Raw genomic sequence first — 13,321 nt, forward strand, 5'->3', positions numbered from 1 at the left:
CTCTGCCCTGAAGCCACACTGGCTCTGGCTTTCCTGACATTGAGTTGGGGTGCTCCAGGCCTCCCGAGGCTGAATTTGACATCTGGCCACAGACCCTCCGAGACATGCCGAGGACTTGGTTCCTCGACTGTCTTAGCACAGAATTCCACGGCCTGGGGGCTTGGCAGCAGAGGTTTCTCTCCTCTCAGTTCTGAAGCCTGGCCATCCAGAATCAACGTGCCAGAGGGGTCAGTTTCTGGAGAGAGTCCTCTTCCTGGGTCCTGGGTAGCCACCTTCTTTATTTTATTTTATTTTTTTGCATTTTAGGGCCACACCTGCAGCATATGGAGATTCCCAGGCTAGGGGTTGAATTGGAGCTGTTGCTGCTGGCCTACACCAAGCCACAGGACGCCAGACCCGAGCCGCATCTTCAGCCTACACCAGCAGCAACAGCTCGTGGTAATGCTGGATCCTTAACCTGCTGAGTGAGGCCAGGGATCGAACCTGGATCGAACCTGCAACCTCATGGTTCCTAGTCGGATTCGTTTCCACTGAGCCATGATGGGAACTCCTGAGTGCTTTGATTTTAAAGCCTGTGTTTGGGGCGAACTTGCGTTGGTGTTTCCAAAGAGAGCAGTGGCTGAAGTGTCCTGAAGTGGGGTCTGTTATTTCCTCATGTTTTATGGGCGTCGAAGTTGTGTTTGGACTAGCAGATGTGAGACACTGTCATCTCACTGTCACACCGATTGCTCACTGTTCTGAGAAGGTCACATCATAATCCATTAGCAATAATTAGTCCCCCGGGACCCCCTGCCTTCTTCTCTCAGCTGCTCCATTAACTTGGGTGCGATCCCACCTCCCCGGCGCCAATCAAGGAAGATCTGTCCGTGACGTACGGGGTGATGCTATTAGTTACAAAGTATTAACTACCCAATTTAAAAATACAAAAAGCTGTCTTTATGAAGGGCAATTAACCACTCAACATAATTGATAATTCATAACCCTCCAATTAGGAAAGACAAATACTAAGAAGGGACTGAATCCCCTGGGCTATTGATTACGACATTGTCAGCATCTCCGGCCGCCTTTGCCCCGTGGTGGGGTGATCTGCCAGTATCTTCCCAAATCGCCTCTGTCGGAGCCCATGCTTGGCGTGTCTGGAGGCTTATTGTTACGTAGGAATGGGTGTTTTCACCCTGGAATCCCACCTGTTTCTGTTGGGGCTTGTGAGGAGGCTGCAGGCTGGGGGTGCCCTTGGGGTGGGGGGAGGCAGTAGGTGTGGCCCTAAGGAACAGTCCTTCTCACCAGCTGACTGTCCATCACTCAGTCATTCAGCAAACGCGTATGGGGGTGAGCCGTGTGCCAAGCCCTGTGCGTGGGAAGCACTGGGGGAGCTCAGGGGTGTGTGGCAGACCCCTCCCTGACCTCGTGGAGCACACGGGTCTGGGAGATGAGGAACAGATACGTAAGGGAGATGACTGGGGGTACCGTTAGTGTTAGAAAGAAAACAGCGATGCGATGGGGGCGGCGTTCCACAGGATGCGGGGAGAAGGGGACGCCTTTTCCCTTGAGCTTCCTGGGCCTCCTGAATTGCAGCCTGGTGTCTGCCGTGACCCCACGTGCTCTCCGCAGATGCTAAACATGACCGCTCCCTCACCGTGGTCCAGGTGCATCCCCGGAGACCTCCCGCACCTTCCCGTCCTCCCTGGCCGCCGGGTCCCTTCGCCCAGTGGTCGCTCCCCGCACCTCTCTCGTCTCCATCATTAATTCCCCTTGGGAGGTCTCCCCCTCAACTCCACGTCCCCACTGACTGAGGGCTCCAGGGGTCAGAGAGCCTGCCTGTGGGTGCTGCTGCAGTTCCGGGCGCCCAGCCTGGCCCTCAGTAGGTGCTCGGCAGCCGTCTGAAGAAGGGTCAAAGTTATCTCCCTGGGGCCTCTCTAGGCCTCAGGCAGGGAGGATGTCAGTGCCGCTGACATCCTGCAGGCATCCCAGGCTCATGTCCCTGACCACCGCCTGGCGAGCTTTTCTTCAGGGACTGAAGGGAAGACGCCCTCCGCTTGGTCCCTTCGTGCTTTGGGGAAATGTGGGTCCAGCGTTACGGCAGGTCCGCTCAGCAAGATGCTAAGTGGAGATGCTCGTGGTGGTGGGAGGTCCCCAGGGGTGGCCTGCGGGCTGGGAGGTGACCTTCAGCCAGGCAAGGTGGGAAGGTGTCGAGCGGGCCTCGGGTGGAGGGAGAAGTGGCACGTGTACCCTGGTGGAGGGTGGGCTTATGACCAGGTAGAAGGAGAGGCGTGGGCAGAGGTCGGGTGGGAGGCTCGGGGAGTCTCAGACCGTGCCAGGCTCAGCGAGGGTGAGAAATCCCAGCCTGAAATCCGTGGGGTCAGTCCAGGCCCAGCCCGGGGACCCGCGGCGCCCTGTGCCCTGCCCTGCTCTGGGCCGCGTGGGTTGCCTCCTCCACTAGGAGGCTGCGCGCACTGACAGCCCCCATCCCCATCTCCCCACTTCCAGGCTGAAGCGGTCCCGGCTGAAGGTGAGGTTCTGCACCAACGAGTCACAGAAGTCCCGGGGGGACCTGGTGCGGCTGCTTCGGCGGCTGGGCTTTGACATCTCCGAGGGCGAGGTGACCGCCCCGGCCCCGGCCACCTGCCTGATCCTGAAAGAGCGAGGCCTGCGGCCACACCTGCTTGTCCACGATGGTAGGCCTGCTGGACCCTGGCACCTGGGGGTGAAGGTGCCCCCGTTCCAGGTGGGGGCTGGGGAGGGAGTCCTTCTTATCTGGGCCAAACCGCTGGGCAGGACACAGAGCTAACACCTGACTCCTATGGGCTCCTGGGGACCTGGCCTGGTCCATCCTTGCCTCCCGCAGAGGGCGGTTAGAGGCGGGTTCCACATGGCTCTTTGGAGGAAAACCTTGAGTTTGCTTCCTGTGATTTAGGATGGAGCAAAGGGGCTGGGAGTCGTCAAGGGGGCCAGATTCCAGCGTCTGGGTGGGTGGGTGTGTGTGTGTGTGTGTGTGTGTGTGTGTGTGTGTGTGTGTGTGTGTGTGTGTGTGTGTGTGTGTGTTTGCAGGGGTTTAGGGAGGGGGGCAGGGGAGAGAGATGGAGGATGAAGGCTGGATTGAAATCCGTAGGTTTCATCGTGGCTCAGTGGTTAAGGAATCCAACTAGGAACCATGAGGTTTCGGCTTTGATCCGTGGCCTTGCTCAGTGGGTTAAGGATCCAGCATGGCTGTGAGCTGTGGTGTAGGTCGTAGACGCGGCTCGGATCCCGTGTTGCTGTGGCTCTGGCGTAGGCTGGCCGCTACAGCTCTGATTTGACCCCTAGCCTGGGAATCTCCATGTGCCATAGGAGCGGCCCAAGAAATGGCAAAAAGACAAAAAAAAAAAAAAAAAAGAAAGAAAGAAAGAAAGAAAGAAATCCGTAGGTTTCTGAACTGTCTTTATTTGTGCAAACTAGCCCTGCTCTCTGGCAGATGGCATGGCTTTACTTCCTGGTACTAGTTCGCATGCAAGAAAAGAGCCCCTTTGACCCTTAGCAGGGAGTTTTTCTGGAATGAAGAGGAAGGAACAGTATTAGATACCTTCAGAATTTTTTCTTTTTCTTTCTTTCTTTTTTTTCTTTTTTGCTTTTCAGGGCCGAACCCACGGTATATGGAAATTCCCAGGCTAGGGGTCAAATTGGAGCTGCAGCTGCCGGCCTACACCACAGCCACAGCCACGCAGGATCCGAGTTGTATCTGTGACCTACACCACAGCTCACAGCAACGCTGGATCCCTAACCCACTGAGTGAGACCGGGGGATCCAACCCGAATCCTCATGGATACTAGTCAGGTTCGTAAGTAACCTGCTGAGCCACAACAGACATTCCTTTTTCTTTTTTTCTTTTTTGCCTTCAGAGTATTTAGAAAGAAGACGCAGAAGCCTCGGCTTCAGAATTCAGGACACTTTCTTGTCATTGCACTGAGCCCCTTCCTTTCTCCCTTTGCACTTGGCATTTACAAACCTCTGGCAGAAGCAAGCCTGTTTTCCTGCCTCTTTGCGGGGTCAGGGGCCTCCTAGAGAGGGAGAGTGCTCTCTGGGGGCTGGGCGTCCAGGCCGCAGCTCTGGTGCCAGTCGAGGGCCACATGCCCAGTCTTTAGAAATCGTGTTTCTCAAAGTGTTTCCTCTGTGATCTAGGATCTCTGCCAATGTCTTTAGAACAGGTCCTCAACGAGACAGAAAGACTTAAGAAAAATCTTCCCCTCCCAGGGGCAGAGGGAGGGCGAGCGGGTTGAACAACCCGAGATGAGGAGGCAATAGCATGAAGCAGATGTTGGAGCTGGAGAGGCTGTGGGGAAGGCCCATGCCCTTCCTCACCTGAGTCCTGTATCTGTTTTCCGTAGGTCCACCCATTTTCAGCCTTTGAATCTTTTCCAAATTTTATTGTTTTTTTATTATTCAATGAATTTTTATTACATTTATAGTTGTACGATGATCATCACAACCAAATTTTGTAGCATTTCCATCCCAAACCCTCAGTGCATCCCCCCACCCCCCAACCTGTCTCCTTTGGAAACCACAAGTTTTTCAAAGTCTGTGAGTCAGTATCTGTTCTGCAAAGAAATTCACTGTGTCCTTTTTTCAGATTCCACATGTAAGTGACAGCGTATGATGTTGGTGTCTCACCGTCTGTGTAACTTCACTAGCATAATTTCTAGGTCCATCCATGTTGCTAAAAATGCTGGTATTTCGTTCCTTTTAATGGCTGAGTAATATTCCATTATGTATATGGATCACATCTTCTTTATCCACTCTTCTGTCGATGGACATTTAGGTTGTTTCCATGTCCTGGCCATTGTATATAGTGCTACAATGAACATCGGAGTACATGTGTCTTTTTGAGTCATGGTTTTCTCTGGATAGATGCCCAGGAGTGGGATTGCTGGATCAAATGGTAGTTCTATTTTTAGTTTTCTGAGGAATCTCCATACTGTTTTCCATAGTGGTTGCACCAATTTACATTCCCACCAACAGTGTACTAGGGTTCCCTTTTCTCCACACCCTCTCCAGCACTTACTGTTTATAGACTTTTTGATGATGGCCATTCTGGCCAGTGTAAGGTGGTACCTCATAGTGTTGTTTTTTGTTTTTGTTTTTGTTTTTGTTTTTTTTTTTGTCTTTTTGCTATTTCTTGGGCTGCTCCTGCAGCATATGGAGGTTCCCAGGCTAGGGGTCTAATCGGAGCCGTAGCCACCGGCCTACGCCAAAGCCACAGCAACGGGGGATCCAAGCTGCGTCTGCAACCTACACCACAGCTCACGGCAACGCCGGATCCTTAACCCACTGAGCAAGGGCAGGGACCGAACCCGCAACCTCATGGTTCCTACTCGGATTCGTTAACCACTGCTCCATGATGGGAACTCCTCATAGTGGTTTTGATTTGCATTTCTCTAATAGTGAGTGATGTTGAACATTTTTTCATGTGTGTTTTGGCCATGTGTATGTCTTCTTTGGAGAATTGTCTGTTAAGATCTTCTGCCCATTTTTTGATGAGTTGTTTGTTTTTTTGGTATGGAGCTGCAGAAGATGTTTATAAATTTTGGAGATTGCTCCCTTGTCAGTTGCTTCATTTGCAAAGATTTTCTCCCATTCTGTGGGTTGTCTTTTCATGTTGTTTAGGGTTTCCTTTGCTGTGCAGAAACTTTTAAGTTTAATTAAGTCCCATTTGTTAATTTTTGTTTTTATCGTCATTACTCTAGGAGGTGGATCTGAGAAGATGCTGCTGTGGTTTATGTTGGAGAGTGTTTGGCATACGTTTTCCTTTAGGAGTTTTATAGTATCTGGTCTTATATTTAGGTCTTTAATCCATTTTGAGTTTATTTTTGTGTATGGTGTTAGGAAGTGTTCTAATTTCATTCTTTTACACATGGCTGTCCAGTTTTCCCAGCACCATTTATTGTACAGGCTGTCTTTTCTCAATTGTATATTCTTGGCTCCTTTGTCATAGAGTGGTTGACTGTGGGTGTGTGGGTTTAATTCTATTCTTTCTATCCATTCCACTGATCTATATTTCTGTCTTTATGCCAGTATCATACGGTTTTGATGACTGGAGCTTTGTAGTATAGTCTGAAGTCAGGGAGCCTGAGTCCTCCAGCTCCATTTTTCCTTCTCAGGATGGCTTGGCTATGCTGGGTCTTTTGTGCTTCCAAACAAACTTTAGAATATTTTGTTGGAGTTCTGTGAAAAATGTCCTTGGTAATTTGATAGGGATTGCATTGAATCAGTAGATTGCCTTGGGTAGTATAATCATTTTGATAATATTGAGTCTTCCAATCCAGAAGCATGGTATGTCTTTCCATCTGTTTGTGTCATCTTTCTTTCATCAGCATCTTATAGTTTTCAGAGTATAGGTCTTTTGTCTTTTTAGGTAGATTTATTCCTGAGTATTTTACTCTTTTTGACGTGATGGTAAACGGGATTGCTTCCCTAATTTCTCCTTCTGATCTTTCGTTGTTAGTATATAGAAATGCAATAGATTTCTGTGTATTAATTTTGTATCCTACGACTTTGCCAGGTTTATTGATGAACTCTTAACAGTTTTCTGGTAGCGTCTCTAGGATTCTCATGTCATCTGCAAATAGTGATAGTTTTATGTCTTCCTTTCCAATTTGGATACCTTTTGTTTCTTTTACTTCTCTGATTGCTGTGGCTAGGACTTCCATAACTATGTTGAAGAGTAGTGGCGAGAGCAGACATCCTTGTCTTATTCCTGATCTCAACGAGAATTCTTTCAGCTTTTCACCATTGAGAATGATGTTAGCTCTGGGTTTGTCACATATGGCCTTCAAAAAAAAAATTTTTTTTGTGTGTGTATGTCTTTTTGCTATTTCTTTGGCCGCTCCCACAGCATATGGAGGTTCCCAGGCTAGGGGTGAAATCGGAGCTGTAGCCACTGGCCTACACCACAGCCACAACAACGCAGGATCGTGTCTACAACCTACACCACAGCTCACGGCAACGCCGGATCCTTAACCCACTGAGCAAGGGCAGGGACCAAACCTGCAACCTCATGGTTCCTAGTCGGATTCGTTAACCACTGCACCACAATGGGAACTCCTAAAAAAATTTATTTATTTATTTATTTTTTTAAATTTTTTTATTTTTTTATTTTTTTATTTTTTATTTTTTTGTCTTTTTGTCTTTTTTGTCTCTTTTTTGGTTGTTGTTGTTGTTGCTTATTTTTTATTTTTTATTTTTCCCACTGTACAGCATGGGAATCAAGTTACACATACATGTATACATAATTTTTCCTCCCATTGTTTTGTTGTGATGTAGGTATCTAGACATAGTTCTCAATGCTACGTATATGGCCTTTATTATGTTGAGGTAGGTTCCCTCTATGCCTACTTTCTGAAGGGTTTTTATCAGAAATGGGTGTTGGATTTTGTCAAAAGCTTTTTGTACATCTATTGAGAGGATCGTATGGTTTTTATTTTTCGGTTTGTTAATGTGGTGTATCACCCTGACTGATTTGCAGATGTTGAAGAATCCTTGCATCCCTGGGATAAGTCTCACTTGATTGTGATGTATAGTCCTTTTACATTTGCTAGTATTGTTGGATTCAGTTTGCTAGTATTGTTTTTTATTGTTTTTAATTTTTTTTATTTTTTGTCTTTTTAGGGCTGCACCTGCGGCATTTGGAGATTCCGAGGCTAGAGGTCGAATCACAGCTCTATCTGCCGGCCTGCACCACAGCCACAGCAATGCAGGATCCAAGCCTGGTCTGTGACCTATACCACAGATCACAGCAACGCCAAATCCTTAACTCACTGAGCGAGGCCAGGGATTGAACCTGCGTCCTCATGAATGCTAGTCAGATTGGTTTCTGCCTGAGCCATGGTGGAAACTCCCCTCATGTTTTATTGTTGATAATTTTCCTCCCCAACATTTTATTGTGAGAGTTTTCAAACATATAGCAAAGCTGAAAGAATTTTACTTGGAATATTTCTATGCTCTTCGATTCGATTTTACCAGTGACATTTTGCTGTGTTTTCTTCATTCTATATCTGCCCATCCCTCCATCCGTTTCTTCATCTTTATCTTTTTGATGCATTTCACAGTAAATCACAGGCATTGGTATGCTTTCCCTAAACACTTCACATCATTAACTAGAGTTCAATTTCTGTTTACTTTTTTCCTTTGATGTGAAATTTACATACACTGAAATATGAAATGCTCAAGCATACTTTTTTTTTTTTTTAGTCTTTTTGCTATTTCTTTGGGCCACTCCCGTGGCATATGGAGGTTCCCAGGCTAGGGGTCGAATCAGCTGCAGCCACCGGCCTACGCCAGAGCCACAGCAACGCAGGATCCGAGCCACGTCTGCAACCTATACCACAGCTCACGGCAACGCCGGATCATTAACCCACTGAGCAAGGGCAGGGACCGAACCCGCAACCTCATGGTTCCTAGTCGGATTCGTTAACCACTGCACCACGACGGGAACTCCTCAAGCATACTTTTGACAAATGCACACATCTGTGTAACTCAAACCCCTATCAAGAGCCTAGAACAAGGAGTTCCCCTTGTGGCTCAGCATGTTATGAATCTGACTAGTATCCATGAGGATGCGTGTTTGATCCCTGGCTCTGCTCAGTGGGTTCAGGATCCAGCGTTGTCATGAGCTCCAGTATAGGTCAAAGATGCAGCTTGGATCTGGCATTGCTGTGGCTGTGGTGTAGGCCAGCATCTGCAACTCTAGTTCAACGCTTAGCCTGGGAACTTCCATATGCCACTGGTGCAGCCATTAAAAAAAAAAAAAAAGGAGTTCCCGTTGTGGCGCAGTGGTTAACGAATCCAACTTGGAACCATGAGGTCGTGGGTTCGGTCCCTGCCCTTGCTCAGTGGGTTAAGGATCCGGCATTGCCGTGAGCTGTGGTGTAGGTTGCAGACGCGGCTCGGATCCCGCGTTGCTGTGGCTCTGGTGTAGGCCGGTGGCTACGGCTCCAATTCGACCCCTAGCCTGGGAACCTCCATATGCCGCAGAAGCGGCCCAAGAAATAGCAACAACAACAAAAGACAAAAAAAAAAAAAAAAAAAAAAGACCTAAAACATTATCTTAATGCCTCCTACAGTCCCCTCCTGCCCTTTTCTGTCAGTATCCATCCCCAAACCTCTTTAAGGCACCCACTACTTGGATTTTTTTCCATTATAAATAAGTTTACTATGTCTAGAATCTCTTATAAATAGATTCATACAATATCTAGTTGTGTCTGGGGTTCCCAAGGCTACCCTCAGACTTGATGATTCGCTAGAAGGGCCCACAGGACTCAGAAAAGTGGTCCTACTCATGGTTACGGTTTATTACAGTGAAAGAATACTGATTAAACTCAGCAAAGGGAAGGTACCTGTGGGCAGAGACCAGGAGAATCTGAGCACCACCTGGCAGTTCATTCTCCCAGCAGGGTGTGGCAGTGTATGGAAAGGGCTGTCACCCAGAGCTCACTGGAGCCTTGTGCCATAGTTCTTATCAAAGGTCAGCAATGAGTTCCCATTGTGGTTCAGCAGGTTAAGAACCCAACATAGTGTCCATGAATATTTGGGATCCCTGGACGTGCTCAGTGGGTTAAGGATCTGGCGTTGCTGTGAGCGGTGCTGTAGGTCACAGATATGGCTCGGATCCAGTGTTGCTGTGGCTGTGGTGTAGGCCTGCAACTGTAGCTCTGATTTGACCCTTAGCCCAGGGACTTCCATATGCCACAGGAGAGGTGAAAGAAAGAAAGGAAGGAAGGAGGAAATTAAGAAAGAAAGAGAAAGGGAAAGGAAGGAAGGAAAGAAAGAAGGAAAGAAAGAAAGAAAAAAAGAAAGAACGAAAAGGTCAGCATGCAGCTCTTGTGTGGCTGACCTTGGCTACTCAGTCTCCAGGAGCTCAGGGGCCATCTCCTGGGAGAGGGTGGTGGGCCTTTCCCTGGATGTGCAGGGTTTGAGCTCAGGCCTGCGAGCAGCCCCGCGTTTGTGTGCAGGGCCTCCTTCACCCACCTTCCTGTTTGGTGGACGTATCAGTGGGTCTTTTCTCTTGACTGTGGAGTGGCATTCCATGGTTTGTTTATCTGTTCCTCTGATGATAAACACCTGAGTCATTTTTGGCTTTCGGCTGTTAGGGATAAAGCTGCTGTGAACATCCCTGTACAGTTCTTAAGGGTAAGTACCTAGGAGTGGTCCCAGGCTAGGTGTCTGTTCAGTTTTATAAGAAACTTCCAGCCCTTTTCCCAGAGGGGCTGTATCATTTTTCATTCCTGCTGCTCGGTCTCCTTGCCAGCACTTGCTCTTGTCTGTCCTTTCATTTTTAAATTTTTATTTATTTATTTATTCATTTATTTATTGCTTTTTAAGGGCACACACATGGCATATGGAGGTTCCCAGGCTAGGGGTCCAATTGGAGCTGCAGCTGCTGGCCTACATCACAGCCACAGCAGCACCAAATCTGAGCCTTGTCGGCAACCTACACCACAGCTCATGGCAACACCGGATCCCTAACCCACTGAGCAAGGCCAGGGATCAAACCCACATCCTCATGGATGCTAGTTGGGTTTGTTAACTGCTGAGCCATGAATGGAACTCCTTGGTCAGTCTTTTTAATTCCCACCCTTTCTGTGGGGTATGAAGTGGTACCTCACTGTGATTACTTTAATATTTTATTTATTTTTATTTTTTATTCTTTTTTTTTTTTTTTTTTTGTCTTTTTGTCTTTTTGTCTTTTCTAGGGCTGCTCCTGCGGCATATGGAGATTCCCAGGCTAGGGATCGAATCAGAGCTATAGCCACCGGCCTACACCAGAGCCACAGCAACACGGGATCTGAGCCGCGTCTGTGACCTATATCACACCTCACGGCAACACCGGATCCTTAACCCACGGAGCAAGGCCAGGAATCGAACCTGCAACCTCATGGTTCCTAGTCGGATTCGTTAACCACTGCACCACGACGGGAACTCCACTTTAACTTTTTAAATCCATAAAGCAGGACAGCTGGACCTGTACAGTGGGACCTCATTGCTCATCCATTCTAAATGCGATAGTTTGCATCTTACCAACCCCAAATGCCCAGTCCACCTTACTCCCTACCCCTTCCTCTTTGGCAGCCACAACTCAGTTTGATCTCAGTCTTAAACAGTACAAGATATTACGTTGTTTTTTGCCCTTTTTGGAGGTCTGAGGTCTTCTGCCAGTGTTCAGTAGAAGTTCTGTGAGAATCGTTCTACCTGTAGATGGTTTTTTTTTGGGGGGGGTGTTGATGTGTTTGTGGGAGAAGGTGAGCCTCCTCCACCATCTTTTTTTTTTTTTGCTTTTTAGGGCTGCACCCTTGGCATATGGAGGTTCCCAGGCGAGGGGTCTAATCAGACCTACAGCTGCCGGCCTGCACCACAGCCACAGCCACATGGGATCCGAGCTGCGTCTGCATCTTTCTCCTAACAAGCTCTCTTTATTTATTTATTTATTTATTTAATTTATTTTTTATCTTTTTACTACTCAAATGAATTTATCACATCTGTAGTTGTATAATAATCATAACAATCTGATTTCACATCTCCCAACAAGCTCTCTAACTGTGGGGATCCAGAATTCTTTCCTTGGTAAAATGAGACTAACACCCCTTCCATGCCCACCTCCCAGGGCAGCGGGAGGCTGGGAAAGAGCACCTGAGAACGGGCCAGGCAGACGCAGGTGTTTGCAGTGGGAGGTGGCAGGTAGACCACGTCACCCGGGGCTCTATCCTTCTCTCTTGCCAGGAGTCCGCTCGGAATTTGGCCAGATTGACACATCCAACCCAAACTGTGTCGTCATTGCTGATGCAGGAGAAGACTTTTCTTATCAAAACATGAATAAAGCATTCCAGGTCCTCATGGAGCTGGAAAAGCCCATACTCTTCTCGCTGGGAAAAGGGTAAGTGGGCTGCGGGGAGGCTCCTTTCTGGCTGCTTCGGACAGTGCTCTGTGGGCCTCTGACTTAAGGGAATCAGCTGAGAAGACGGGAAACGGGGGTGCGGGGGGCGCAGGGGATGGTCCTCTTCCTTCCCTCCCTTTTTCTTGCGTTTTTCTTTCCTTTCTCCTGATAACTTTTGGAGGAAATGCCCTGTGAGTGTTCAGGAGCTGGTTGGCTAGGCTTCCATGGGGCCTTGGGGCTCAGAGAGGCTGGAGGCAGGGGACGGTCACTGCAGGGGAGACCCCTGGAGATCTCAGGGGACAAGTGTTGACTGTCCCGAGTTCAGGTGCATTTTCACTGGACTCAGCACAAGGCAGCGACAGATCTTGCCAAGGGGACACCTGAGGAGTGAAAAACAAACTCCCAGGCCTGTGGGGTACCCTCATCTGGGCTCTGTCTCTGGCTGCAGAGCAGAGTCTCTGAAAGTTGCGATCTCACGTTTTTGTGACCAACATTTTTGTTTGAGTCTTGTTCTTGGGCCTTAGTGTCTCTTTTATTTATTTAACACAGCGAATTTTATTATATTTATAGTTGTACAATGGTCCTCACAACCCGTGAGTGTCTCTTTTAAAAACGCTCTGTTGGAGTTCCTGTCGTAGCTCAGTGGTTAACGAATCCGACTAGGAACCATGAGGTTGCAGGTTCGATCCCTGGCCTTGCTCCGTGGGTTAAGGATCCGGTGTTGCCGTGAGCTGTGGTGTAGGTCGCAGACGCGGCTCAGATCCCATGTTGCTGTGGCTCTGGCGTAGGCCGGTGCCTACAGCTCTGATTCGACCCCTAGCCTGGGAATCTCCATATGCCGTGGGAGCAGCCCTAGAAAAGACAAAAAAAAAAAAAAAAAAAAAGCTCTGTTGGTCATTTTTCTTAACATCTTTTACCCCCAAGACACCACATGTTTATTGAAGAAAAATTAGAGAATACAGATGAGCACAAATGAAGAAAACGGAATTTTTGGTCCCATCTTGAGAGCAAACGGCTGCCGTCACTTTGGTGTGCGGCCTTCCAGATACTTTCCTGGGCAGAGAGAGCTTCACAGAGAGTCACAAGATCGGTTCAGACCCGACCTAGTTCTGTCGCCCATTTGTAATTGTTCACCAAATAATATTTTGGGAACCATTTTCCAGACAATAAGGAGGTGTCTCTGTCAGGAGGTTATTCCTATTAATTTCTGTACAGGCTCTCCTGTAGTTACTTTATTTTATTTTTGTCTTTTTAGGGCCGCCCCTGCAGTGTATGGAGGTTCCCGGGCTAGGGGTCGAATTGGAGCTGCAGCCGCCAGCCTCCACCAGAGCCACAGCAGTCAGGGATCTAAGCCACATCTGCGACCTACACTGCAGCTCGAGGCAACAGCAGATCCTTCACCCACTGCGTGAGGCCAGGGAT

At 48.3% G+C, this 13,321-nt stretch overlaps 1 protein-coding gene across 9 annotated transcripts in view; it reads left to right on the forward strand.

Moving 5' to 3' along the window:
* LHPP (phospholysine phosphohistidine inorganic pyrophosphate phosphatase) overlaps positions 1–13,321 on the forward strand; it is a 134,571-nt gene that overhangs the window by 14,743 nt on the left and 106,507 nt on the right. For 7 of the 9 annotated variants that reach the window (XR_014825574.1, XR_014825575.1, XR_014825576.1 and 4 more), the window contains 2 exon segments: positions 2,488–2,675; positions 11,746–11,899. Coding sequence is in view for 2 of the 9 variants with exons in the window: in XM_021071963.2 (XP_020927622.1) it covers positions 2,488–2,675; positions 11,746–11,899 (342 nt within the window). In the remaining 7 variants the exon portion in view is untranslated. 9 annotated transcript variants of the gene reach the window in all.

This window comes from Sus scrofa, chromosome 14 (genome assembly GCF_054392235.1).
Source record: "Sus scrofa isolate SSC_HxYL_T2T_F1_AM1 chromosome 14, Sscrofa_HxYL_maternal_Yorkshire_Landrace_v2.0, whole genome shotgun sequence".
Classification (NCBI taxonomy): Eukaryota; Metazoa; Chordata; class Mammalia; order Artiodactyla; family Suidae; genus Sus; species Sus scrofa.